This window comes from Desmodus rotundus, chromosome 4 (assembly GCF_022682495.2).
Source record: "Desmodus rotundus isolate HL8 chromosome 4, HLdesRot8A.1, whole genome shotgun sequence".
NCBI classification, from domain to species: Eukaryota; Metazoa; Chordata; class Mammalia; order Chiroptera; family Phyllostomidae; genus Desmodus; species Desmodus rotundus.
The window spans coordinates 2,792,763-2,820,733 of NC_071390.1; the positions used below are offsets into that span (position 1 = coordinate 2,792,763).

General features: G+C 52.8%; 1 protein-coding gene and 1 long non-coding RNA gene across 4 annotated transcripts; one reads left to right on the plus strand and one right to left on the minus strand.

The window, feature by feature from the left end:
• Positions 1–20: 20 nt before the first annotated feature.
• Positions 21–24,616, plus strand: MKI67 (marker of proliferation Ki-67). Of its 3 annotated transcripts, none has more exons than XM_053922462.2 (15): positions 21–273; positions 593–771; positions 3,245–3,323; positions 3,417–3,532; positions 6,573–6,639; positions 7,497–7,542; positions 8,025–9,074; positions 10,354–10,529; positions 11,618–11,930; positions 12,020–12,138; positions 12,245–12,416; positions 14,171–14,323; positions 15,476–20,469; positions 21,240–21,683; positions 23,382–24,616. In XM_053922462.2, exons 2-15 carry the CDS (start codon positions 680–682, stop codon positions 23,439–23,441), a joined length of 7,881 nt encoding a protein of 2,626 aa, XP_053778437.1. In that variant the 5' UTR covers positions 21–273; positions 593–679; the 3' UTR covers positions 23,442–24,616. The 3 variants fall into 3 exon arrangements, with proteins under 3 accessions (XP_053778437.1, XP_053778438.1, XP_053778439.1); XM_053922463.2 differs by having other exon boundaries at positions 23,385–24,616; XM_053922464.2 differs by lacking the exon at positions 8,025–9,074.
• Positions 22,055–27,889, minus strand: LOC128780661 (uncharacterized). Its single transcript, XR_008426642.2, has 4 exons — positions 26,276–27,889; positions 25,474–25,657; positions 25,105–25,168; positions 22,055–22,178 (listed from the first exon to the last, which is right to left on the minus strand). It is a non-coding gene; the product is annotated as an uncharacterized lncRNA (long non-coding RNA).
• Between the last annotated feature and the right edge of the window lie 82 nt (positions 27,890–27,971).

The window sequence follows — 27,971 nt, forward strand, 5'->3', positions numbered from 1 at the left end:
GGAGGCGGGCGGCTTTCTGCGCCTGCGCCGCCAACGCAGCGCACCTCGGGCACCTAGCTGGGTGGGCCACCCGGTCAGTGGGGAGGGCGACGGCGGGGGGAGTGGGGACTGCGGCCGCGGCGGAGGTGGACGCGGGCCTGCGGGCTGCGTGCCCGACCTTGGAGCGCGGGGCGGGCGCAAGTGGACACGTTGCGGGCTCCTCACCGCGCGGACCTGGGCAGCACCCAGAGCAGCGGTGGACGCCCGGGTGGCTGTGCGGGCGACCGGTCCTGGGTGAGTCGGGGCACCAGGGGGCGGGGGCCGCGGAGACCCCTCCTGGCTCTGCGGGGACCGGCTCCTTCCGGGCTCGGGCTCCGGGGTCTCGGTGGGAACTCCTGAGGTCGCGTCTGGCGGCGGGTCCTTGGGGGCGCTGCCGACGTGGGGGAGGGCGCCCCGGGGCAGCGCGGGGCTGGCTGGGGCTCCCCAGCTGTCAGATAGGGTGCGGGCGGGGGGACAGCGGCCTGCGCGACTTGTACCAGCGGCCGCCGAGGAGCGACTGCAGAGTCACACGCCCCGCTCCCGCCGCGGCTCCTGTGTTTGCTGTCTTATTCAGTGCGCGCTCCCGCGTGGAAGAGGTGCTCGTGAGCTCGCTTCTGCCCGGCTTTCCTATACGGACTGTACGCTCAGTGTGGTTCAGAAAATGGGCCCCGCAGGACGCCTGGTGACCATCAAAAGGAGCGGGGCGGACGGCCCCCACTTTCCGCTGAGCCTGAGCTCCTGCCTGTTCGGGAGGTGAGCCGTGCGCACGCGCGGACCGTGCCGCGGGGGAGACCGGGGTGCCGAGAGGAGCGCCCCTGCTCGGTCCCGTCGGCGTGGCGGCGTGGTCTATCACGAAACAGAGACTCGAAAACAGTGTTTATATGTGCAGTGGCGTTTTTGTCAGGCATCGATGCTAAAATCGATTTGATAAACATCTTTAGGTGGAGAAAAGCGCAGAGGGTGCCACATCCGTCTTGAGAAGACGGCTAGTGCCTCTGAAACCCGGGGATGGGAACGGGGACGCACTTCGGAGCAAAGGGAGGAGGGAGGCGCCTGTGGGGCTTGCTGGCCTTTGGGGGGACCTGAAAATGGGAGGGAACCCCTCTTGCTAGTGTTTCGAGAACTTCCCCCTGATGCCTTCCTGTGTCGGTGGTGGCAATTACTGTGGTCCCCTGTGACAGGCAGTGTTAGTAATCTCTCCGTGTTAGCTTCTAACCCGCGCCCTTTCAGACACATTAGAGGTCCCCGGGCCCAGTGCAGTGCCACCTTGACCCCCTTCAACTCGCACCCGGTGCTGCCATGATCCACACCACCTGCGACATCTCTGGCTTGTCTGTCCCACTACCAAGCTCCCCGGGGACAGGACGGGTGGTTGATAATTACGTCCTCGGTGTGCGGCATGGGGCCCGGCTGTAAGATCAGTATTCAGCGCTGGAGCTGGGGAACTGGAATCAGTCTACAGCCGCGGCTGTCAGCTGAGGGCCGTTAGGGCCCTGGGGAGACATTTCCCTCTCCCAGCGTGGGAGGCTCATGCCCCTGGCCTCAGTGGGCAGAGATCAGGGCTGCTGCTGCTCCTCCCGCAAAGCACAGGACAGTCCCCTGTGGACAGTTGTGTGGCCGAGGTTACCAGCACTTGTCTGTACTGATCCTAGTTGGCAGGCTCCTGCCAAACAATTTCTCAGTTCTGATGAGATAGTCTCTCTTGCTGGAATGTTCTTTTATCTAAAAATCAAATTCTCTCCTTTGACGTAAAGTAGCTGTTCACTTTCCATAGCTTCTTTTCTAAAGAAAAAAAAACGTATACAAACACATTGGTACCAAATGTCAGTATCTGTGGTTATTCTACAGCAGTGATGAGGTGTGATTATGCAGGACTTGTAATTTAGAAACCCATTAATAAGTGTTTGGTTGCAGGGCGTGGGTGGGAAGAGAGATCTTAGACTCCGGAGGTGCCTACTGAGAACAGAGATGAGCGTTGTTGCAACTCATAAATCCCCAGGGTGGTAATGGGAACACCCAGGGGACCTCACCAAGGCCCACTGGTGGGTTTGGGAAGTCTCCCTTCCTGCGCTTCCTGCTGGGCTTAGCTGTTTTGTGAAAAGACAAGTTCAATCTAGACATTTTTTTTTTTAATTTGTTACTTGTAGATTGGTAATTTTAGGGATAGACTTGTGAATCTGTCAGTTAATAGAGTATAGTTTTTACTTTATTTATTTTTAGAGAGAGGGGAAGGGAGGGAGAAAGAGAGGGAGAGAAATATCAATGTGTGGTTGCCTCTCACATGGCCCCACTGGGGACCTGGCCCACAACCCAGGCATGTGCCCTGACTGGGAATCGAACCGGTGACCTTTTGGTTCAGAGCCTGCGCTCAATCCACTGAGCTACACCAGCCAGGGCTAATGGAGTATAGTTTCAAAGCAATAAAAAGATCACAAGTAATAGCATTTACTGTTTTTTCAGGCAAAAGACAGACATGCATAACTCACTTAATCTTTTGAAGAACAGCGTGATATAGGTGCTAATGTGAATCTTTTTGTATTTAAAGAAATTGAGGCACAGAGAGAGAGACAGAGAGGTGCTGGCATCAAATACAGCACTTTTGGTGATGATTAAACCTTAGCCCTGGCTGGTGTGGCTCAGTGGTTGAATACCAGCTTGTGAATCAAAGGGTCGCTGGTTGGATTCCCAGTCTAGGGTGGCAGGCCAGGTCCCCAGTAGGGGGCGTGAGAGAGGCAACCACACATTGATGTTTCTCTCCGTCTTCCTCTCTCCCTCCCCCTCTAAAAAATAAATTCTTTGAAAAAAAAGACCCTTAAAAACCTTAAACTATACATAACATTACAAATGAGTCTACATAAATCTTTCTGTTGAAAAAACAGCCTAGTATTAATAGTAATTCTTATTCTGCAAACTGATGTAAAATATTCCTTTAGTTGGGTCTTATAAGCCTAAATATTTTAGTAAAAGGCAAGTCAACTTTATATTATAATGTAGTTATTTTTAAGTGCTCTGAGTTTTAAAAATGTGAAGCCCTTGCTTACACAGTACTTGTAAAAATTATTAGTGAAATTCAGAGATTGGCAGCATCACTCAGTTGGTGACTTCTTTCTGCCGTGACACTTACAGATCCAACCTATAGTCCGGTGCCGTGCTGTTTTGTTTTTAAATATTGATGTAATTTTTTTGATGCAACAACCTAAAAAAATCTCCGTTCTTTCTGACGAAGGGCTATCGAGTGTGACATTCGCATCCAACTTCCTGTTGTGTCCAAACAGCATTGCAAAATTGAAATCAATGATCAGAAGGTTAGTGGGGTTTGGGAAGACTAATGTTAAAAAAGAATTCACTTCACTTATCACCTAGGTACTACCTGTTTCCCCCCATTTCTCTACTTGCAGGCAGTCTTGTTTAACTTCAGTTCCGCCAATCCGACGCAGGTGAATGGATTGGCCATCGGCGGACCCGTACAGCTGAAACACGGGGACGTGATCACTGTCGTTGACCGCTCCTTCAGGTCGGTAGGAATAACAGGCCTCCTGACTCACCCAAACGGGCCTTGCAGACCACGTGTGGTTCTTCTTGAACGTGGGTGAATGTCAGCAGGTCTGAGACTGTCATTCCCCACGCCAGCTCCCAACCCAAGATCGGACGGACTCATAGGGCTTCCGCGATCCCGGTCAAGGGTTTGCATTCCCGCAGCGGTGTCCGAGAGGGGGCCCGGTCCCACAGGAGTTTTGGTTTGTTATATTGAGAAAGGGCACATGTTTTTTAGTTTATTATTTTAAACTGAAATATACTCGTAAAGAAAGGTACAAAATGAGATGAGGTGAACAGCCCTGTGATCATCAGGTGTTATGGGCTGAATGGTGCCCCCCCCCCCCCCCCCGCCATTCACCTGTAGAAGCCCTAACCCCCAGGACCTCAGAATGACCGTGTTTGGAGACAGGGCCTGTAAAGAGAGGGGCAGGTTAAACTGAGGCCGCAATCCAGTCCGACTGATGTCCTTATGTGAAGGGATGAGAGAGACCAGGGGCGCAGGGCCTCAGAGGGACAACCCGGTATACAGGTGGCAAAGGGGAACCATAGCAAGGCGAGAAGCAAGGCCCAGAGGAACCAACCCTGCCAACACCTTCACCTTGGACTTCCAGCCTCCAGAACTGTGAGAAAATAAGTTGTTTAAGCCACCCAGTGGGTGGTATTTTGTTATGGAAGCCCTAGCAAACTAATCCACCACCGAAAGCATAATTAGAACATTTCTAGAAGCTTCTGTTATGTGTCTTCTAAAATCACTGCTTCTTTCTCTCACCAAGTGAAGCGCTAACGTGGCTTTCTGATCGCATGAGAGGCTTTGGGGTGTTACTGCCTGAGCCTGCACCCCGACCCCTGCGGTTTTGCCTGTTAGACCCCGTGAGTTTGTAGTAACAGTGTGTGCTTGGAACTGACTTCTGCTCCCACAGACAGCTTCTCCCTGTGTAATTGGTCAGTTGGATGCACCGCCGCACACAGTTGTTTCTCTCTGTATGGACAGCTGAGTGACCTCCAGCTTCTGAGTTTGCCTCGTGGTCAGATACGGTTTTTACTGATCTGCGTGTTTGAAAACAAGGTGCCTTCTACAGCTCTTGGGTGCAGCGTTCTATCCGGGCCCGTTAGGTTCAAATTTCCCACTCTAGAATCACAGTCATTCCGCCCTCATTCTTACTCCGCCAGGGACATTAAAATCCTACACTGAGGGTTTTTTGGTTTTGCTTTGTTTTGTTTTAGCTCTGTTAGTTTTCTTCCTATACTGGAGACCCGACTGTGTGTCTAAGTTCAGGATGATCTGGTGGGTGGAACTCCACCATTTACCCATTTGACAGGTTCTGTGCTTTTGATGAGGATTTCACATGCAATTTTTTCTATCACATCCTTTCAACTTTTTATAAGGTTTTAATCCTTAAGGTTTAGGGTATCCCTTGGAACCAGCTGTCAGGTGCACTTTTTGTTTATAATTGGTTTATCTTCTTGCCAGAGGGAACTTTCATCGTATCAAACGCACTGGGTCTCTGAGAACAGTAACTCTCTCCTGTCTGATGCTAGGGCAGCCTCTCCGGCCCTCTCTTGTTGCTGTTGGCAGGTGTATCTTTTCTGCGCTTTTACTGTCATCCTATTTGTGTCTTTGAATCTAACTTGTGTCTCTTGTAGAGATACAGTTGGATCATTTCTTCATCTGTTTTGCTGAGCAGAACTCTGCCTTCATTTGGGCCTCCAAGAAGTAATCTCTACTGTACCCTCTGAACATCTAGGTCATTTCTTTCACTGTGCTTTTCATGAGTTTGCTTCATTTTTAAAGGGTATTTTCATTGAATAGAAAGCTATAGAGAAGAAGTATTTGACATGGAAGGAGGCAAGAACTATTTCTTCAAAATGAGACGCTGTTCAAATTCAGGTTAATTGAGATGATTGAACACCTCCATCAATGAAAAGAAATGGATCTTAAGAATAGGGACTTAATCTAGAACTCTGCCCCTTGAGTTCAATCCCAGACGCCTAGCTGCTTCAGGTGGCTTCTAAATTCAAATCGGCCCTGGCTGGTGTGGCTCAGTGGATTGAGCTCCAGATTGCAAAGCAAAGGGTTGGCGGTTCAATTCCCAGTCAGGGCACATGCCTGGGTGCAGGGCGTGTGAGAGGCAACCACACAATGATGTTTCTCTCCCTCCCTTTCTCCCTCCTTCCCCTCTCTCTAAAAATAAATAAAATCTTAAAAATAAAAATAAATTCACACTGGGCCATTTTGCCGTATGCCCAGGTTCCGCCTGCATTTTAAAGGGTTGATCTATGCATCGATACCTGGGGTCTGTGAGAACAACTGTGCGACTTGCTAAATGCCTCATCTTCATAAACTGCCTGTCTTCGTTCACACGCCGCCGACGGAGTAAGCAGGAGCCGGAGAGCTCATAGTGATCTTAAGTTAGAGCACAGCTCTGCCGTCTCTGCAGGACGTGATGGCACAGGGGCTCAGGCCTCCGATGCTCCCAGGCTTCCTGGTTGGCTGCCAACCCATCAGTTGATTTCCATGAACGTAAATTAGCGGCCCCCGCTTCTGTTCTCACTGTAGTAGGTTTGCACAGAGGAGGTGCTTGGGGAGTGCGAAGCTGGTAGTGTTAAGAAATTAATCTGGGCCCCCAAGCCCGGACACAGGTGTTCCGAAAGGCACCTTGTCTTAGTCTTTCTTAAGACATTCTATTTATTTATTTTTAGAGGGGGTGAGGGAGAGGGAAAGAGAGAGAGAGAGAAACATTGATGTGTGAGAGATACATCAAGCAGTTGCTTCTCACACGCCCCCAACTGGGGACCTGGCCTGCAACCCAGGCGTGTGCCCTGACTGGGAATCGAACCAGCAACTCTTTGGTTCCCAGGCTGGCACTCAGTCCACTGAGCCACACCAGCCAGGGCAGGAATAAGGTAACACAACATAAGGTCTGTTCCTTGCCCCTTGGCTCTCGCTCAGATACGCAGGCTTTGCTGTCGGTCCCAGAGCAGGATCTGAACAGGTATTTGTGTTCTGTGCACCTCAGGTATGAAGACGACAGTCATCAGAGTGGAAGCACGTCAGCTGAACTTCCAGGACAAAGGCATGGACAGGTGATGGGGTCTCATCACACCTTGGGCTCCGATTCTCTGGCATGAGGATAGGAGATCATTTGTATGCGCATCGATGAGTAGTTCTTCACAAGGGAGGATGACTTAGCAGTTAGACTGGGAAAGTGTAACCAAGACAAGCTGAACTTAGATTACAATAATTGAAAACCGTACTTCCTTTTTTATTCAAAACGAGAGTTCCGAGTTAGTCTTCCGCCCGAGGGCTCCGGAGCTGCTCGGGACCTGACCGGCAAACCTTTGGCCGGGACCGCCCAGCGCAGAGAGCAGTTCCGGAGCAGTGTGCTCTGGGGCCCACGGGCTGCCCGTCACCGTCCTCCACCACCTCTGTCCCTCTGCAGCGACCACATCGGGGCTGTGAGTCCCATGGCTCACTCCCAGTTTGGGTGGCAGGTGACCCAGGACCCTGGAAGGGAGTTACTGCCTGGGGTCACGTGGCAGAATCTTACCACGTGTCCCCCACAGGTCCCCCAGTGGTTCCTGATGAGACCGAGTCTGAGGTCAGTGGCCCGGACCTTCGGTAGGTGCTCAGGCACAGTGTATAGGGGAGGTTTCACTGTCACGCCCTTCGGGGATGAAGAGAAAAACATTTGAGGAAGTTACAACAACTTGCTGAGGTTCGGTTTAAATGATCTTCAGCTTCAAGTCTGGTTCTTATTCCACCACTGCGTTTGCATTCAGAGCGCCGGCCCCACATGTCTGGGGCTCGTGTCTCAGTCTCCGAGAGTTATGTAAGGGCAGCTGGGCACAGAAGACTGCCAGTAGGTAGAACATTTTAACAAACTGGACCGTCGGTTCCGGAAAAGGCACTAAATCACTGTTTGTTCTTTGCCAATTCACAGGCTGCTCCACGTCGGGTCTCCAGGTCTAGCTTCTCTTCCAACCCAGGTTAGTAGTGTTTCGTTTTATTTCAGATCTTGGGAGGTCAGCTCTCTGGGGGACATTGTGATGGGGGGCAGGGGGGGAACAACCAGATCACAAGGGTTCTGGGCCCGGGCTCACGGAAGCAGACAGACATGCGCAGACCCCTGAGTTAAGGTTCTGCCCGAGTGACGTGTGGCACCCCACGCTCACTGGGGAGTGCGCACGAGAATAAACAGTCTTGCTCCGCTGTCCCCTTAATTCTGAGTAGAGGAGTAGCATTTGATGTCTCGGATTGCTTACCGGAGACTAATGTGATTGGCTTATTTGGATCATAATACTAGTATCGGAATACAGTTATTACACATTTGGGGCATTCAGTAACTTGCAAGCTAAGTGAAAAGCTAGGTTATGAGACAATTTGAAATGGTTTTAAGTTTTCAATACTGCCCATACTAATCACTGAGAAAGCCTTGAACTTGTTTCTTATTTCATAACTCACTGTCAAGATGGTGAAGTTGAAGGTCACGGTGCTGCCTGCTCACAGCTCACTGAAGGTGTTTCAGGAGGGCCCCCCGCACACACGGAGGATGTTGGGGTGGCTCACGCCATCTCACGCAGATCCAGAGGCCCTGCTACCAGGAGCCCCCGTGATGGGCATCGCTCAGAACCCCTCAGAGAGAACCGCAGCAACGCAGCGGGTCCCCTGGCCGGGGGCCTTGGGGAGGGTTCCCGCGGGACCTTAGTGAGCAGGAATGGAGGGCCAGAGGCTTTTCCCTCTACACGGTGTCTTGAGAAGGGTGAACAGAATGAGTCTCCCTTTAGGAAGCTTTATGAGTCTATGAAGGAAGAGTTAGATGTGAAACCAGAAAAAGAGAATGTTCTACAGAGTCATAGGAAATCGGGGTCCCGGGGTCATTGCGCAGCCGACTCTGAAAGTGCTGCTGGTTCATGGGGCGAGACACCACTACAGGGCTCCCCCAAGTCCCGGCGGAGGTCCCTGCAGAGCTCCCAAACAGAGGCTGTCCCTGCTCCAGGACAGCAAGAGGAAGAGAGAACAGGTAAGGGGCCTGGTCCCACTCTCGAGGCCACTGAGAGTCCCAGCATCCCCCCCATGGAGACGACGAAAGGCAACACCCCTATCCAAGGCTCACACCAAAACTCACGGAAACGCCGGAGCGGAGGCCAGAGCGGTATCCGAGGGAGCGAGCCTGTGAAGCTGGAGCGGAGCGCAGGCTTCGGGGCAGACAGCACAGCAGGTACTCCAGAGAAGCTCTTCCCGGAACACGGAACACCCCCCGAGGGTGAAGGTGCCGACAGCTTCGGAAACACACCAGAGAAAGTCTTCTCCAGAAAGAGGCGGAGCAGCCTCCCTCCGAAGGTCGACATTCTTGCTACAGAAACAGAAATTCCAAAGCCAGCAGTGCTCACCCCCCTGCTCGTCCACGCAGAGAGGAAGGTTCCAGGCGGTTCGCTTGGGCCGCCCCAGCCGCTGGCCACCGCAGCTGGCTCCTCTGGCCTCAGTTCCATTGACGTCAGCAACTTGGACGAGTCCATATGTAAGTTTACTTAACTTTAGGTTCATTTTCCCCAGAAGGTGCCACGTACCTCCATCCAGGAATGACTTAACAAGACCTCCCTTCTTACAATAACGATGCGCTCTGTGGCAGGGAGGCCAGGACTGAGGGTACGAGACAGCGGCGTTCATTGCCCATGTCGGGAGCTTTGTCCTGAGACCCGGTGGTCCCTGCGGGGAGTGGCGGCAGGGGCAGGTGGTCAGAGGAGGACAGGTATAGCGAGGGCCCTGCAGACACTTATTCGCTTGTCCTGTTCCGGCCCCAGCAACATAGAGAGGAGGGCAAGCGTGACCGCTTTGCCCTCGAGGCTTAGTTGTGCGCGGCCGAGCACCGGCGTCCTGTGAGTTGGACTTCTAAGTCAGGGAAGCCCCTTGGAGATCTTTCATTATAGGGTGGCCCTCAGGTGCTTACACGGTCTCAGGGTGTCCTACAAGCGGTTCCTTAGGACACGGCGCTGTCCCCACGGGCGTGCCTGTTGGGTGCTTTTTTGTGCGTTTCACAGGCAGTCACACTCGAGCACTCACGGGACGGGCAGTGTCATCTCCGTTCTGCGGATGTGCAGGCCGGCAGCCTAATGCCCTGCAAGGAGTGGCAGGCGTGGTGGCTCCCGGGCACCTGCCCTGTGCGGGGTCTTAGGCAGCGGGTGCAGCCTGCTGACTGTCGTCTGGGCTTTGCTCTGCCGGGACGTGTCACGGGCGCTGTGCAGCTCTCTGTCGTGCGACCTGCACGGTCCCTCCCGGCATCCCTGAGTGTCAGGACGGGCCACTCGCACAGGGGTTGGCATGGGCCGGCAGTTTGTACCGATGTGTCGTGGGGGTGGCGTCGCGTGCACAGCCTACAAGAACCCCCTGCAGAGCTTCCAGATTGTTCTGCTCCCGGGCAGGTGTAGGCAAGGCCCAAGTGTGTGTCTTTGGGGAAAGTTTGCTTGGGTCACCACTAAAGCGCCCGGCCCCGCAGTGGAGCCTCTGTGTCCAGCTGAGCCCTTCAGGATCCGTGTCTGCCTGGGACTTGCCAGCATTTTAAAGCGCCTCTCCGCACTGTTGAGCTGGGATGGGTGTGGGGGGGTTTGACCCTGGTCTTTCATGAGCTCTGGAAGCAGCTCTCACTTCCTCAGCATCACTGGAGAAGGAGGGTGCGGGGTTGACGTCCGGGGCCAGTGACCCGTACCGTCGGTTTGTCTCTAATAGCAATCAGAAACCCGTCCTACGGGCTCCGTGGTTCCTTTCTCCATCCCCTCTCCCATTTGTGTTCTCTGCCTCAGATAACATGGAGGGGGTGCCCTTGAAGGCGAGGCGGGTCTCCTTCGGGGGCCACCTGAGACCTGAGTTATTTGATGAAAACTTACCTCCTAATACACCTCTCAAGAGAGGAGAAACCCCCAAGAAGAGGAGGTCTCTTGTGGCCCACGCCCCAGCTGTCCTCAAGAAAATCGTCCAGGTACGTGCCAGCGCCGCAGCTCTGCCCACCTGGAGGCCCACACCCTGGGTGTGTTCTGCCAAGCTGCTCACGTGAGTGCAAGTACAGTCAGACCGTTCCCTTCCTGGCACACAGAAGCAGCAAAAAGTCTAAGTGAGCTCATTCCCCTGGGGGGCGGAAAAGGAACGCCTGGGTTTCGAACCACCGCTGGAAGGGGGCCGAACCCAAGTGAGTCCTCGGGACTCCTCCTGCCCAGGGCCCCTGCCCACCTTCCAGGGCCAGAGGGCCACTCTGGGGTCACAGCAACAACCACCAGTTGACAAAAATCTGGAGACGTCATGACACATGACAATAAGGTGGTGGTTTTCCCTGTAGAATTATGAGGTGGAAGGGAAAGCTTGGGTGGCAACACACCTACCACCTTCGCCATCAACGCCTGAGGATTTTTTATCAGCTCCCCTAGGCTGTGCTATCCCGCTGCTAGATCTGGAGACAGGTGTGGCCCCACAGCTCACCTGTGGCAGAGGCGGGGTTGGCTTCCATTGCTTGTCATACCTAAAGGCATGTGAGGTCTGTCTGGCCTCCTTCCCTTACATAATGACACCCAGAAGGGAGCAGCCCCTCTTTCCTGCACACCTTGAATGTGGTCACACACCCACCGATGAGTTTCCTTGGGTTCAAGCCAGAGCCCTTGCTTCTCTGCGTGTGGTTTCCTCCACCTTTCTGCCTGGAATAGCTTAGTTAAGGCTTGTTTGCTGCATTTTTTCTTTCTTTCCATAAATGATGGGCACAGACGCCCACCCCTGCCTTACACTTGATGGACAGTGGTTGAAATGGTTTGGTGCTTCAAAGTTTAAACAGCTAAAATCCTTCGCATGTGTTCAAATCCGGCTTAATTAAAATTTTTTGAGCATTTGGGAGTGGTCCAGAATCCCCCACCATGACCCCTGGACACCCTAGACATGAGTTTAAGTTTTGGGTCTGTTGTAGGTTTCTCATACTTCGAAACAGCTGAAATCCTTCATTGGCTGGGGCTTTCGCAGTCACTTAAGAGGTTGTGATATTAGTGGTAGGCTTTCTTAGAAACACTTCAGTCTTGTCCGGAACAGCCTCAAGCGCCAGGAAAAGAAGATTCTTTAGAAACCCGTTTGGAAGTGACCGCACAAAACGCGTTCCTGAGCTCCCCAGCTTGCCATCCTACAAAATCATCTTCAGTGGCAAATGACGGTCGCCGGAGGTCATCCAAGCCACCAGCCTCGAGTGGCAGCCAATCCCCACATCAGACAGGTGTTCCTAAGAGGGGCGGGAGGAGGAGCAGCGGCGGGTCCTCTAAGAGGGCTTCCTCGGGCCGCAGCCAACACGGGACCCTACAGATGATTCACTCCCGAAGAAGGAGCGGCGCCTCGGAAGCCAATTTGATGGGTCAGTGTGGTATTCACGGGGGTGTGTTCAGCTGGATTTCCTCACCGACACCTGTTTTGGGAAGTTTCAACGTCTTTTCCTTTTGACAGTGGCAAAGTCGTGGGCAGACATAGTAAAGCTCAGTGCCAAACAGACACAAACTAAAGTCGTGAAACACGGTCCTCCAAGACAGCCGAGCAAGAGGCAGAGAAGGATTAATACCCCGAAGGTGCGTGTTCCGCCGCGAATCGCTCGGATGCGTATAATGTTCCTGAAAGTGGCCTTAAGTGTGGATCTGAGCTTTGACATTCTGTGCTCTCCTGCCTTTTTTCCAGACGCCTGCGGGCCGTGCGTGCAGTGAGTTCAGTACCGGCCACGCCAACTCTCCCTGCACCATTGTCATAGGGAAAGCGCATGTGGAGAAGGTGACCGTGCCCGCTCGGCCCTACAGAATGCTGAACAACTTGGTGTTCAACAAGAGAATCGACTTCGACGAAGACCTTTCAGGTGAAAACACAGCCTTGGCTCCTGTGAGCCAAGTGCTTAGATCCATGGGGATGTGGGAGGGTGTTTATCTGCTGTGAGGGGGACTGGAGGCCAGACTATCCAGTCACCTCCTGGGGTCATCATGGCCCAGGAAGGGAAGCTTCGTCGGGCAGCAGGGACAGGCCCCCGGCACACTGGGGGGTCACGCGTCCTGCATGAAGCAGGTAGGTGCACACCTTTACCTTGGAGAGCAGCACTGGTGTAGGAAACCGGAAGCTACTCTGTGGGAAGAAGGCAGACTTGTTATAATTGCCCCAGAGTTAATTTCCTTTTCTTCCATGTTGCTTAACTTTTTCATGAATCAGCGGTCTGTGAAGAGGTTCCCTCTCGGCATTAATAACGTTAATGCTTAAATGAAATCAATGAGCCAATGTTGCCGTGCTCGTTAGAAGAACGCGGACGGCTGAAGTGGACTCGAGCTGTGGCAAGACCAGGGTTAGGGTTTCAGGCCCCCGAGCTAGGCCAGTGGTTCCCACTTTGGACAATTGTGGAGGGAGATCAGACTTGAGTCTGCTTGGCAGAATCTTGTATTTATTTCAGGGCAAATGTTAACACAGAAGAGGCATTTTCTCTGCAAAGCTACCTAGAGTACCCTCTGATTAGAGTCACCCTGCGTCAATGCATTTGGCCTTTAGAAAAAAACACCCAACATGTAGAACGGTGGAAACCGAGTGTCAGTACCAAGCTCCGCGAGCAAACACTGCTGAGCCTCCACCCCCCACGCGCAGGTGCGTGTGCCTGGGTGGCCCTGTGAACCGGGTGCACATGCATGTCCTGATGTGTCTTATGAAGCAGTGACAACACACTTCACACACACTCTTAAGAAAAAGTAAATGACTTTACATACTCAGCACTCAGGACAGTGGGTTTGCTCGGCCTTCCTTCAAGAAGCTTTCCTAGAGAGTCCCCAGCACGCAGCCCACGGTGTGACTTCCATGATAAAGCACCAGCATGCGCGGCAGCCGAAGTCCTGGGTGTCGTAAGTGAGACCTGGAGAGGGGCCGGCAGATCCCTGCGTGGGCTGGCCGTTGGCTGGTCTGGGGCCTTCCGAACAGCTGCTCCAGATCAGTTTGCGGGCGGGGGCTGGGCAGCGTTTTGTCCCATCCATGGCAGAATGAGGAAAGTAAGGAGAATGTGGGATAATGAGTTTTTCAGAAAGTTAAATCTTCCATTTAAAGGGCTGTATGTTGTCTTTTTTCCCCCCTGAGATTATATTAATACTATTATTTGGAATTAAAATGAGAAAACGCTGATATTATGACCTGGCAATATTAAAAATGGGCAGTCCTATGTCATTTTTAAAATTTGGGGACATTTCATTTGTACATAAAGTTCGGAGCTGTGTAATTTTGGACTTTTTGAAGGCAGCAAAAGCCACCAGGTCTCTGGACGCCTGCCCGGAGGGCCGGGACGGGGGCTGCCTGCGTCCTCCGGCCAGAGCGCACCACCAGGCAGGATGCTGGGAGGTTGAAACAGCCTCCTGTGCTTATTTCCAAGAGAAAAGGCGAAGAAGAGGACACCCAAGTTCTAACACCCCGTTCTTTGCCTTCCTATCACTAAATAGGGTTCTTATTAATACATCACCCTCCCCTCTGAGACCCCCTGCCCCGGCAGGCCTAGGGAGGGAATCTCAGCTGTACGTGGGGACGGATGGGGCTGTAAATGCATAGAGGAGCCGTATTGCTTATTGCTTTTCCACCATTTTCATGTCACAGGGCTGGCCGAAATGTTCAAGACCCCAGCAAAAGAGAAGCCAAAGAAGATGAGCTCATGTCCGACCACTTTTTCGAATTCAGAGGGTTTGCTCGGCAGACAGGTTCAAGTACCTACGTCAGAACAACCTCTGCTCCGGACCCCGGCGAAGTCTGGTCGGTTTGCTTTGTTTGCTGGTGTTTGGTGTCGTCACTGGAGCTGTGGGCGGTGCTGTTGCCGTTGTTTTTAACGGCAGGCGTTGTCTTCTTTCTCTACAACAGATACTCTGATAAAATACCACGTCCAGCTTCTCTGCACTGTTGTTTGCAGGGGAAGCCCTGTCAGCAGTTGAACTAGCACTGGTATCTGGTGACCTGAGTAAAAAGGAATATTCCTTTAATAATCAAACTATCCATGCACACTTTTTTAAAAATTGATTTTAGAGAGAGAGGGGAAGGGAAAGAGAGAGAAAAACATCGATTCGTTGTTCCACTTATTGATGGATTCACTGGTTGCTTCTTGTATGTGCTCTGACCCAGGATCGAACCAGCAACTTTGGCGTATGGGGATGATGCTCTAACCACCTGAGCTACCTGGCCAGGGCTAGCTGTGTATACTTTTGCCTCTTTATTTATTATGAAGAGGCGATAAGCCAAAAAGTGTAATGATCTCTCATCATACTAAGTAAATCAGTCAAACTCAAAATGATTGCAGATTACCAAAGGGAAAGGTAACAGTGCGGACACTGTGCCCCCCCGCTATTCTTCGGGGTGGGCGTGTGCTCCGGGGCGAGTGTGAGGTGGGACAGCTGAGTCTGTCCTGCCCTCCCATTTGGTACCAAGTTTGTTGTAGAGTGAACGCCCGGCTACACTGAAGATGCTTCCTACAGCTAAAAAGTAGGCATTTCTGGTGTGACGGGGACACTGCATAGTCTATGTATGAGCCACGTGATTGCGTCGGTGGTTCCGAAGAAGGAACAGCTATTTCTCGTGTTTGAAGAAAAAAATGTCCGTGTGCAGGTCACTGAGACACGGCAGGGTAGCTTTCAGGGGACCCTTCTTTAGGGACTTTGTTCACTGTCTAAGTCCTGTGGGTTCTGGCCACCTGTACACGATCCCACTCTCTGACACCAAATGACATTGTTCTTCAGTGTGCACGGTCCACAGGTCGGACAGGTGGGTGGCACATCTGCACACTCACCTTGTTAGTCAGGCGATGAGGAGGGTGAAGTGTTGCCCGTTACACAATATTTTGTGAGGATAAAATAACAAATTGGCACAACACAGTGAAGGGAATATTCTTATTGTGTATGCTTTTACTTCCTATAGGAGAGAATGTATTCCCCAGTGCTCAGAATGCACGAGGAGAGCTGTCAGGTGAAACGTCTGCAAGCCCGACCCTGAGAAGACAGTACATGACAGTAAATAAAAATATGGACACTCCACCACCGGAGACAGAGCCTTCGAAGGCAGCATCCAGTGTGAACAGATCCCGGAGGTCTGCGGGGCTCAGAGATACCCAGGTGCCAGGTGCAGAGTGTGAAAAGGAAGACACAGAGGTTGAAACTGTGGAGAGCATCTTGGGAAGATGTCTGAGAAAATCGCCAGTACAGGCACAACTAGTAGAGGGAGAGATGAAGGAAAGTGAAACAGCCTTTGCGACATGTAAGAGAAACATTGAATCGAAAGAAAATTCAGCAAAGAAGATAGTTATAAGGCGATCAACAAGATCTTCAGGGCTGAAATGTGCACCAAGAGCAGATGTAATCGCCACAAAGAGATTGCAAGAGACGGAATCCAAGGAAGACCTGGTGGGCATCCACTGTTTTCTCCAAACCCCAGGTCATGCCGAGGCACCAGTGCATGTGGAGAACAAAGCCACTGTGATGGGCTGCAGGTCTCCAAAACCAGAACCAGTCCGCACGCCAACCAAGATGAATGGACGGATCGAGACCCCTTCCCAGAGTGTGAGAGCGGAAGCTCTCTCTGTACTCAGGAAGCCCACGCAAACCCCAGGGCACACCAAGCACACACACAAAGAGCCAGTAGGTGGTGACGAAAGCATGAAACCATCAAAGAAATCTCCAGAACAGCAACAGGCCTCAGCAGAGCATGTAACTCGAAGGAGGGGGAGGTCAAGAACACCCAAGAGGAAGGTTGAACTCATAGAAGACCTGGTTGGCTTCAAAGAGCTCTTCCAAACACCCAATCACGTCATGGAAACAGTGACTAATGACAAAACTACCAAGATACCCAGCAAATCTCCAAAACCAGAGCCAGTCCACACACCGACCAGCACAAAGAGACGTCTCAGGACACCTCTGGGGAAAGTACACGTGGAGGAAGAGCTCTCGGCCCTCAGGAAGTCTATGCCAACACCAGGGGAAACTCCATATTCTACTGGAGAACCAGAAGGAGATGATGATGAAGATATCAAAGCATTGGAGGGAACTCCAGAACAGAAACAGGACTCAGCAGAATATGCAGCTGGAAGCAGAAGGAGGTCAAGAACACCCAAGAGGAAGGTTGAACTGATAGAAGACCTGGCTGGCTTCAAAGAGCTCTTCCAAACACCAAATCACATCGTGGAAACAGTGACTAATGACAAAACTACCAAGATACCCAGCAAATCTCCAAAACCAGAACCAGTTTGCACACCAACCAGCACAAAGAGACATCTCAGGACACCTCTGGGGATAGTGGACGTGGAGGAAGAGCTCTCGGCCCTCAGGAAGTCTACACCAACACCAGGGGAAACCACACATTCTCCTGGAGAACCAGAAGGAGATGATGATGAAGATATCAAAGCATTGGAGGGAACTCCAGGACAAAAACAGGACTCAGCAGAGCATGTAGCTAGAAGCAGAAGGAGGTCAAGAACACCCAAGAGGAAGGCTGAACCTGTAGAAGACTTGACCGGCTTCAAAGAGCTCTTCCAAACACCCAATCACACAGATGAACCAATGACTGAGGACATAACCACAAAAATACCCAGCAAATCTCCAAAACCAGAACCAGTCAGCTCACCAACCAAGATGAATGGATGGATCGAGACCCCTTCCCAGAGTGTGAGTGCGGAAGCTCTCTCTGTACTCAGGAAGCCCACGCAAACCCCAGGGCACACCAAGCACACACACAAAGAGCCAGTAGGTGGTGACGAAAGCATGAAACCATCAAAGAAATCTCCAGAACAGCAACAGGACTCAGCAGAGCATGTAACTGGAAGGAGGGGGAGGTCAAGAACACCCAAGAGGAAGGTTGAACTCATAGAAGACCTGGCTGGCTTCAAAGAGCTCATCCAAACACCCAATCACACAGATGAACCAATGACTGAGGACATAACCACAAAAAACCCCAGCAAATCTCCAAAACCAGAACCAGTCTGCACACCAACCAGCACAAAGAGACATCCCAGGACATCTCTGGGGAAAGTACACATGGAGGAAGAGCTCTCAGCCCTCAGGAAGTCTATGCCAACCCCAGGGGAAACCGTACATTCTCCTGGAGAACCAGAAGGAGATGATGTTGAAGATATCAAAGCATTGGAGGGAACTGCAGAACAGAAACGGGACTCAGCAGAGCATGCAACTGGAAGGAGGAAGAGGTCAAGAACACCCAAGAGGAAGGTTGAACTCATAGAAGACCTGGCTGGCTTCAAAGAGCTCTTCCAAACACCCAATCACGTCATGGAAACAGTGACTAATGACAAAACTACCAAGATACCCAGTAAATCTCCAAAACCAGAGCCAGTCTACACACCGACCAGCACAAAGAGACGTCACGGGACACCTCTGGGGAAAGTGGACATGGAGGAAGAACTCTTGACCCTCAGGAAGTCTATACCAACACCAGGGGAAACCACACATTCTCCTGGAGAACCAGAAGGTGATGATGAATGTATCAGAGCACTGGAGGGAACTCCAGGACAAAAACGGGACTCAGCAGAGCATGTAGCTAGAAGCAGAAGGAGGTCAAGAACACCCAAGAGGAAGGTTGAACCTGTAGAAGACTTGACCGGCTTCAAAGAGCTCTTCCAAACACCCAATCACACAGATGAACCAATGACTGAGGACATAACCACAAAAATACCCAGCAAATCTCCAAAACCAGAACCAGTCAGCTCACCAACCAAGATGAATGGATGGATCGAGACCCCTTCCCAGAGTGTGAGAGTGGAAGCTCTCTCTGTACTCAGGAAACCCACGCAAACCCCAGGGCACACCAAGCACGCACACAAAGAGCCAGTAGGTGGTGACGAAAGCATGAAACCATCAAAGAAATCTCCAGAACAGCAACAGGACTCAGCAGAGCATGTAACTGGAAGGAGGGGGAGGTCAAGAACACCCAAGAGGAAGGTGGAACCCATAGAAGACCTGGTTGGCTTCAAAGAGCTCTTCCAAACACCCAATCATGTCATGGAAACAGTGACTAATGACAAAACTACCAAGATACCCAGCAAATCTCCAAAACCAGAACCAGTCTGCACACCAACCAGCACAAAGAGACATCTCAGGACACCTCTGGGGAAAGTGGACGTGGAGGAAGGGCTCTCGGCCCTCAGGAAGTCTACACCAACACCGGGGGAAACCACACATTCTCCTGGAGAACCAGAAGGTGATGATGAAGATATCAGAGCATTGGAGGGAACTCCAGGACAAAAACGGGACTTAGCAGAGCATGCAACTGGAAGCAGAAGGAGGTCAAGAACACCCACGAGGGTGAATCAACCCATAGAAGACTTGGCTGGCTTCAAAGAGCTCTTCCAAACACCAAAACACACAGTAGAATCAACCATTGAAGACAAAGCCACCAAAATGCCCTGCAAATCTGCACAAGGAAAACCAGCTGTCATGCCAACTGGCAGAAACAGGCGGCTCAAGGCACCTCCAGGGAAAGTAGCCATCAAAGATGAACCCTCAGTCCTCTGGAGTCCCACATGGGCATCAAGGAAAACCACACGGTTGCACAGAGAACAAGAGGGTGGGGATAAGGATACGAAATTGTTTAAGGAATCTCCAGAACAGAAACTGGACCCTGCAGAAAATGTAACTGCAAGCAAGAGGAGGCCAAGAACATGTAAGGAAAAGGCCCAGTTTCTAGCAGACCCTGCCAGCCTGAAAGAGCTCTTGCAAATACCAAATCACACAGAGGACCCAGTGGCTATTGCCAACACCACCGAAATGCCCTCCAGATCTCCACAGGCAGAAGCGGTCACCATGCCAGCAAGGACGAGGAGGCAGCTCAAGGCACCTCCAGGGACGGTGGCGATACAAGAAGAGCCCACAGCCTTTAGGAGGCCCACACGGACAACAGGGAAAACCACGTGGTCACACAGAGAACAAGAGGGTGGGGACAAGGATATGAAATTGTTTAAGGAATCTCCAGAACAGAAACTGGACCCTGCAGAAAATGTAACTGCAAGCAAGAGGAGGCCAAGAACATGTAAGGAAAAGGCCCAGTTTCTAGCAGACCCTGCCAGCCTGAAAGAGCTCTTGCAAATACCAAATCACACAGAGGACCCAGTGGCTGTTGCCAACACCACCGAAATGCCCTCCAGATCTCCACAGGCAGAAGCGGTCACCATGCCAGCAAGGACGAGGAGGCAGCTCAAGGCACCTCCAGGGGCGGTGGCGATGAAAGAAGAGCCTGCAGCCCTCAGGAGGCCCACACGGACAACAGGGAAAACCACGCGGTCACACAGAGAACCTGTAGACGGTGCTAAAGACATCAAAGTGTGCAAGGGATCTCCAAGGCGGGAACCAGGCCCTGTGGGAAATGCTGTAGGCAGCGGACGCCTGCTAAGATCGAGGAAGGGAAAGGCCCAGCCCCCGCACAGCCCGGCCGACAGCAAACAGCTCCTCCAAAGCCCAGCTCTGGACAAGGAACCAGGCACAGACGCTGCTGCGGGCGTTACGAGAATGTCCACACAAACACCAGACCAAAGCAAACCTGTAACGACGTCCAGAAGAGCCCTTAGGGCCCTGAACGTAAAGCCCACAGAGGAGCTAGCAGACAGCAGGGACCCTGTAAAATCACAAAGTGATAGCAGCATCGCCCTGTCCCCCAAGAGGAAGTGTGAAGATGGAAGCTGCACAGGCCTGAGGAGGCTGCGCTCCAGGGCTTGTGCCCAGGACACTGCAGAGAAGCCGCCGCAGAAGAGACAGCGGACAGCTCCCAGAGAGCAGAGCGCACCCCCGGAACCCTCCGTGCCGAAGAAGAGGCGGAGAGTTTTGAGAGAAGACATCGAACCTGTGGACAACCTGCCCAGCGCCAATGGGAAGACAAAATATAAGGACCAAGAAGACACGACCTCCGCACACAAGGTACACAAGGTGACGGTGGCTGTTATATAGTCATTGTCTGTCTTTTTGGACAGATGTCCCCCATTTCCGTTTGCTATTTGGTTGGGTTGTATGGAACCCACACTGGTTTGTGGGTGCCCCTTCCTGAAGGGGTCTGCTGTCCATGCTGAGTCACCGCAGACCCCAGTGAAGAATCCCGGGGGGGTTCATGGAGACACCGGGCTAATTTGGGAAAATAACTGGCCAAAATTGTCACTGCAGATTTTCACAAACCTTTCTCAGGAACCAAGTGGGTGGTGACAGGCCAGCCTCAGTATGGACACCGCAGCCACTTAGCCTGCTCTCAGGGGCGGCGGTGTCCTGAGAGCTGTCGAGTTGGTTCCACAGAGCCGTGGGTTCCAACCATGCGACGAGAGGCTGGCAGACCCCCAGAAACAGAACCTCCTTCCCTGCGTTAGCACTTGTCACAGCAGCAGGGGTTCGTGCACTGCCTGAGCTGGGGGCGCTTGTCTGCGGCGCCCCCAGAGCTTCTCAGGACCAGATCTAACATGCACGACTCTGGGACTGAGGTGCACACCAAAGTCCTCGTTCGTGGCTGCTCAGCAGAGGTGGTGATTTCCCCTAGGCACACAGCGAATATCTCGGGTCACGGGGGTCTCGGAGAATTAACCCCAGTAACATGCTCGAGTGAGTTCTCCTTGGACTTCACGTTTGTTTTTCTCTCCACGTTGGGTTTTCCGGTTTGCGTTACTCATGAACAGCACTTTGTGGGTGTCTTTCGTGTTTTTTAGGGAGTGACCCTGTGCTCCAGTCTCCCAGATAAAACCAATGGAGCAGAGCAAAGGCCTGAGCTTCTTACATCAGCAGGAAAGGTTCAAAGAAAGCGGAACGAAAAGAAGCCTGTGAAATCCTCCCAAGAGGTAGAGATTCAAAACCCGGAAGGTGGAGCCCAGAATTCTGCTCCTGGGGACAAAGTGCACGAGAGGAGAATGTCCCCGAGACCTGGAAGTCGGGGTAAGGTGCCCGTGCCCCGTGATGCCGAGGAGAAAGCAAGGGCGAGCAGCGCGGAGACCCGCGGGAAGGCTCGGGAGGAGAAAGAAGGACCACCGCATTCAGGCTTCATATGCTTGCGATCCAGAAAGGTGACAGCCCCCCCTCCAGGGGCCACTTTGGAGACCAAGTCCAAACAGAGAGTGACTCGGAGTGCCAAGAGACTTGTGGAAGATGCAAACAAGGCAAGTGGTTTACTGTTCGCTTTTTAATAAGCAGGGAGTGTTCCCAGGTGCTTTACCTCGTGTTGCAGAAGCAAACGAGACGCCCTGCGCACAGAGACGGGCTCCCAGTCAGGCAGTGCGGAAGCAGGGAGCCCTAGCAAGCACACACCCGTCTCTGTAGCTACGTCAGGTGACACCTGTTTGGGGGTCCCCACTTCAACAGCAAACTCACGTTGTGAAGTCGTCGGTCAGGAACCACAGGGACGGTATGCAGCCGGCGCTTCTGGCTGCTTGTTCCGGTACCGCCCGGTGCTAACGTCACCAGCAGAGGCCTGCAGCCTTCCGTTCAGCTGAGGTAATTGAGGCTGCCAGGTGGGCCCGTCGGGGGCTGCCAGGGGTTCCTTCGGAAAGCTATGGTGCAGCCAAGTAGGTGTGTCCCTGAAGCACCTCTGCTCTTAGGAGTCCCAGGTCAGTCGGAAGTGCTGTGTCGTGTCACCCTCCTGAGTCAGATGCCATCTAAGTTAAAGTAAGTGCCACTGATGTTAGGTCAAATTCAGCAGCCCGTGGGCTACCTGTCATTTGAGTAAGTCCACAAAGCCCAGTGAAGTTCGGTCAGCACACCTCTTGGGAGCACTCAGCTCAGTCAGTTTAAGAGAGAAAGTCACAGAGTGTCGCTGTCTGTGTGTGGGACACGCCTGCTTCCCAGGGCGCGGGCAGAGACACCGTGACCCCCGTGGTGAACGGACTGTGTGACATAGCCGTGTGGCATGCTGCCAGCCACTGAGGCCCTGACGAGGTCCACCCACATCCAGGGTGGCTTTGAAGTCCCTGCCCCGCTAGAGTCAGGAGGGACCAGGACAGCCGCCAACGGCCAGCGAAGATGGGGCGAGTGTTTGCCATTCCCCGCCGTCTCTGACATTCGCCCCCACGCGGCTCCATCTGGCCCGAGAACTTGCTCAGGTGCCGGGCATTTGGGCCGCACTGTGGTGAGGGGACACCTCCAGTCAGTGTTCAGGTGTTTCCGGTCACTCGAACCCCCCCTTAGATTTTTTAAATTCTTGCTTTTTGTTTTTCTGACTCCCCCCACCTCCCACCCCCGCCTTAAAGATCACTTGACAAAGTCCTGGGTGGGAAGTGCCCGCCCCACCCCACGATGCGCTCTTTCTGACGGGCTGTGGGGTTGGGGGCTGTGGGGTGGGGGCTCGGACACCTGGCCGCTTACCCGTAATCACTGCATGGACACCCAGGCTTTGGGGCGCCGCTCTGAAAAGGCGTCATCTTTTGTTGCTTATTAGATTTTAGGGTGAACCTCCGTCTCCTAAGCGTTCACACGGCAGGTGGCTGGGGTCACACCCCCACAGTGCTGAGCTGAGTGACTGCCCCCTGCCCACAAGCGGGCTGGGGGGGGGGGTCCTGTTTACAGGGCCCGGAAGATGTCATCCTGGCGCACATGTGATTCTACTTCTGCTGAGCGGTGTTTTCTAATTAGTAACGCTCTGTGTATTTGTGTGGACATTTTTTACATTATGTATTAACTTAAAAATGGATCACAAATTTTTTATTTAAAGGACCAGATATTTAAGTTTATAAAACCAAACAGTTTAAGAACCAAAAGTAATGTTCTCAGGCAGCCTCACCCCTAGGGAGGGTTTGGGCAGATCAGAGTTGGCTACAAAAATCGTCGTTTTAAATGACTTGAGTTATATTTTTCTTCCCAAGCAGGAGAATGACGACGGGTGCATCAAGAAAATGAGAACCAGGAGTCGTCGGGGGCAGTGAAGACATTTAGCTGAGAAGTATAAGAGGGAGAAAAAGCAGTACATTTATTTTTGTGATAAGTCCTTGTATGATGTTTGCTGTGAATTTAAAAGTGAATTGTGTAAATAATATTTTCAGGTGTTTAAGGGAAGAAAGCTTTAAAAAATTTCTGGCTCTGCAAAGTCTATTTAGGCCCCCCATGGAGGTTATGGAGGAGACGGCGGGTCTGCTGAAATGATGAAAACTGAAGAAGACGGGTGGGGGCGGGGTTTGGGCCACGCTGTGGCCTTCGACTTGGCCCCACGCAGCCCTGGAGCAGACGCCTGCAGCCCACCCCCACCTGGGCCCCAGCACTTGCATTGTAAATGCTCTGTTAGTCTGTGTCCCCATCAGAGCCCTGAAGGTGGGCCCCACCCTTGGGTCCCCACACTGGGCAGCAGGCCCCCGGAAGCACTGGGAATGGAGCAATGAATAGGATTCGAGATAACGAGCTGGCAGTGGCGGAGGCGTGTGGCCCTCGCTGGGGCCGTTGTGTCTCTGCACAGGACAGTCCCGTCCTCGGGGACTTCCATTTAAGGGAATGCAAGTGACCTGGAGGATGGCTTGTGACCCCCCTTCAGGGTGCAGGGGTCTCTACAGTTGAGGCTCACAGCGGCTTGCCTTCTGCACTTGCTGAGTATTTGCCTAAACTCAGACTGCGGGCCTCTGAGAAGGACCCCACCCACCGGCCGGGGCGCCCCTGGGCTCCAGGCTGCAGCTAACACCCCTCTTGGCTTCTCTGCTTCGGTGTCATTCACTTTCTGTGAGCCTCCCTGGCCCTGTCCCACCTGTGCTTTTCTGACCCCACTTCTCGGCCTGGAGGGTGCCCCACACCCGCCCTGCACAGTGAGCGACACAGCCGCCCTAACCCAGGGCCTTTCTCAGCGCTGGGCACGAGGCCCCGCCCCAGAGGCCCAAGCTCTCCCCCGACCGCCCGCACTGCCCAGCCGAACTTTAAGCCCACATTAGACGCACATCTAACTGTGGGGTGTCTCTCTTTTTCTGTTCCACTGTGTCCTGTCCCTCTGTGTCCCTTCAGTCAGAAAATTGCACACCTTCCGTCCAGTCACCTGTCTGGACCCCTCCCCGTTCACCTGCCTTGCCAGGCTGAGGTGAGCACGAAGACCAGAAGGTGGCTGTCCTTCCCCCCCCCACCCCCCCCCACCCCCCCCCCCCCCGCCGTCTGTGCCTTCTTGTCCCCTGTGTCTGGTGCATGGAGTAAGGCTCACATGAAAATAAACATTTGTGAATGAATTTGGGTGTGCCTTTCTTCATCATCGTTGCTTTTGGTACCTGTGCTGCCTCAGTGCAGCTCTGGACCGTGTGTCTAAGGCCCTAGGGGAGTGACAGGTTGAGGGGAGGCCGGGGCAGGGGGATGTCAGTCGAGCTGGGCGGAGAAGCAGAGTGGCCTCATCAGAAAGGCACTTGATTTGAAGGTGAGTCACAAGTGTCATTCAGGTGGGCCAAGTTCAAGGAAAGTAACAATGGGCTTCCTGAGACTGAGTTGTGCAGACACACAGGTGAAATCACGAAGCCTGCACACAGAAAAGTTTCCACCCGCTGAAGGCCTGCGGAAGGGGAAGTGCTCACTAATGAGCCTTTGGGTTCAGTGCTAACGGAAAATCCCCCTGGGACGCGAGCGTACCTTTTCACCTCTGTCAGCGTGGAATTTCTGGAGCGTAGTCAGGTTTCTGGGTCTGGAGTAGAACCTGTTCAAGGGCCACAGAGCGTTGGAAAAGAACCCCACAGGACGGGCACATCCTTCACTTGGGCCACTTGGGTGAGAATGGGCGGCAGAAATGGACACCTGTCCCCGCGGGGCTGGCTGACATCCCTAAGCCTCCGTCCCAGTGAGTGACACCCTCTGGGCGTTCTCAGGATATGGAACTCCTTTTGCTTTTTTACGTTCAAATTTCCTACGATCTGTCTGGCACAGTCTCCGTCCAGGTGCCAGCCCACTCCTGGCTGCCCTGGGCAAGACCCACCCCCAACACACACGTATGCATGTACATACCGGCTTACACACACACACGTGTGTGCGCAACGCAGACCCTCCCGAGGCTGCCGCTTGCTCAGGCCGGTTGAGTCAGCTGGTCCCTGACAGTTGGTGACTGACGCCCTTGAGGTCCCTCCTCCCCTGTCCACCACCTCTGGGTGTGTTGGCCTCCGCTTCTCCAGCTGGACTGAGCCCGCCACACCTAGAGCAGAAGGGCCCACTTATCTAAGGGACAGACAGACACGAGGAAAACCCTGTAACTCAGGGGCCCACAGGAGCAAATGGCATTTCATTGTGGGCACTTTTTTTTTTGGAGAAGGGAATAAAAGGGCCAAACGGGGTGCCGGGATGCTTTTCAATCATTTTAGCAAACATAACAAAGCTCATAAAATTTATTAAATGAGTACAGAAAATAATAAAAGCGTGTTTTGATCCATCAGTGGGTCTGGGATATCTGAAAGGAAGCTGGCGTGGGGTCGGGAGGGAAGTGCAGGTGGACACGGTGGAGTGAGCTAGGGGAGCTAGAGCCATAGGCTGATGGGCTGTTAGGTTTTTTTGGGGGGGGAAAGCAATGTGCAAGGACCTTCTGATTGTACCTGGCTGTGCACTTGAAGCACGGTGTCGTCGACCTTGCAAATCTGAGACACTGCTGCTCCGAGCTCAGACTGCTGCCCGAGAGGCAGGTTAGGGCTCTGTGCTTCCTGCCCGCACACTCAGGCCTGAGGCCGAGCCCCGGGCACCATGCCCACCCACGCAGGGGGGACTCTGAGCCAAGCTAGAGAAGTCCTAAAATCAATTGTCTCTATAAATCACTGTTTACCTCCTAATAAACGTCTTGTCTAAAAGGACGTAAGGCCCAGGAATGAAATGAGATTTCCTCCAAGAAAGAGACTCAGGCTGGAAGTGAAAGAAAAGATTTATCCTTGCATCTGAATGGTAGACCTTGCCATTTGCATATACAAAGAACTCAGCAACAATCACTGGCATTATAATCAGAGCAAGATCAAATTATAAATGTAGTCAAAGAAATCACAACAGTTGAAACTGAGAACACACAGAGAGAGGTTGCACATAAATAAACACGACTTAGGTAAACAAAAGTATCGGTAATCAGACATTAAAAAAAATAAATAAAGTGGGGATGTCTCCAAAGGCTGAAATGGATGCCGGGCTCATTTTTAAAAGTTTTTAAAAACACTTTAAAATACCTCTTCAAACACTGGTACGCGTTCTTCGTTAGCACGCGGAGAGAGAAAAGGGAGTCACACGGTGACCGATAAAGCACAGAGGTCCGAGCGACAGTCTTCCCGTCGCTATTTGGCTTTGGGAAACAACTGCATGCAACGTAGGCAGACGCGAAGGGGGACTGAGGTCAGCGCGGCGCTGTCTTATGTACAGTGGACTTTGACCTGAAGGGACAAGAGCTCGAGTCTGGGCTGCACAGGCGGGCCGAGGTCTGGCGCGCTCACCCACACCGAGGGTGAGCCTTGCCAGGGGCCATGAGGCTGCAGTTATAGGGCCTCCCTGAAAGGCAAGGGCCGCCCCCACCGGGGGAGGAAGCCCGTGTCCAAGGGATGGTGGCCTCTGCTTTTAACTCTGGGACTGGAAGGGCCAAATGGAGCGCCAGGACACTTGCAGTGGACACAGGGGATGGCTCAAGGGGGCCAGAGAATGCACCAGAGGGGCACTTTCCCGAGGGCACCCTGAGAAGGTCTTCATCTCCACCCAAGGGAGGCCAGGGAGACCAGGACAGGGCGTGGGGGATTCTGATGAAGGCTGGTATATTTGGACCCAAATTCGTGCCCTCGACTTTGACCATGACCCCTCAAATACATGACTAGTGGCCTTCATCACAACCGGCCAGTTCTTTTCTAAGAGTGGTGCTGAATGACTGTCTCTCTGCTGGGTTTGGGATTTTAACAGTGAAAACAATTGGGGTCAATGGGCGTGTCTTGCAAAGCTCCCTGCATTTTCCTCTCAGACCCAGGTGCAGACACACCGCACCCAGAAGAGGGAAGGATCGAACTCAGCCAGCGGGGAGTGCTCGGCCCGGGGCTACGGCCCAAAGTTGTGCTTTAGTCTTTCCACCAGGGTGTCTGCTCGGGCCCTTGGGTGGGGCTCAGGGGAGAGGCAGAAGCCAGATTGCCTGGGAGCCCCTCGGTAGAACCCAGCCTAGCCCGGCTTGCACGATGCTCAGGGCAAAGAGCACGGGAGAAAACAGTGCAATCCATTCTCAGGGGAAATGTCAAGTAAGGCCTTTGTATGTCTTTTCAAAAGCAAATATGCACCAAAAATGCACATGTGGAATGCTTTTAGCAGCTTAGACCAGGTGTCTTCTTTTTTACATTGTGCTCACCTGCCAGGTATGGAACAGCCAGAGAAAGATCACTGCTACTAAATTAAGCTCTTCTGCACTCGCCCCCCCCCCCTCCCCATTCCCTGTTCCTCACCCCACAAGCCAATCCTATATGGCAGTCCGATGGTTAGTATTCAGTGTACAAGGTCTCAGTAGTATT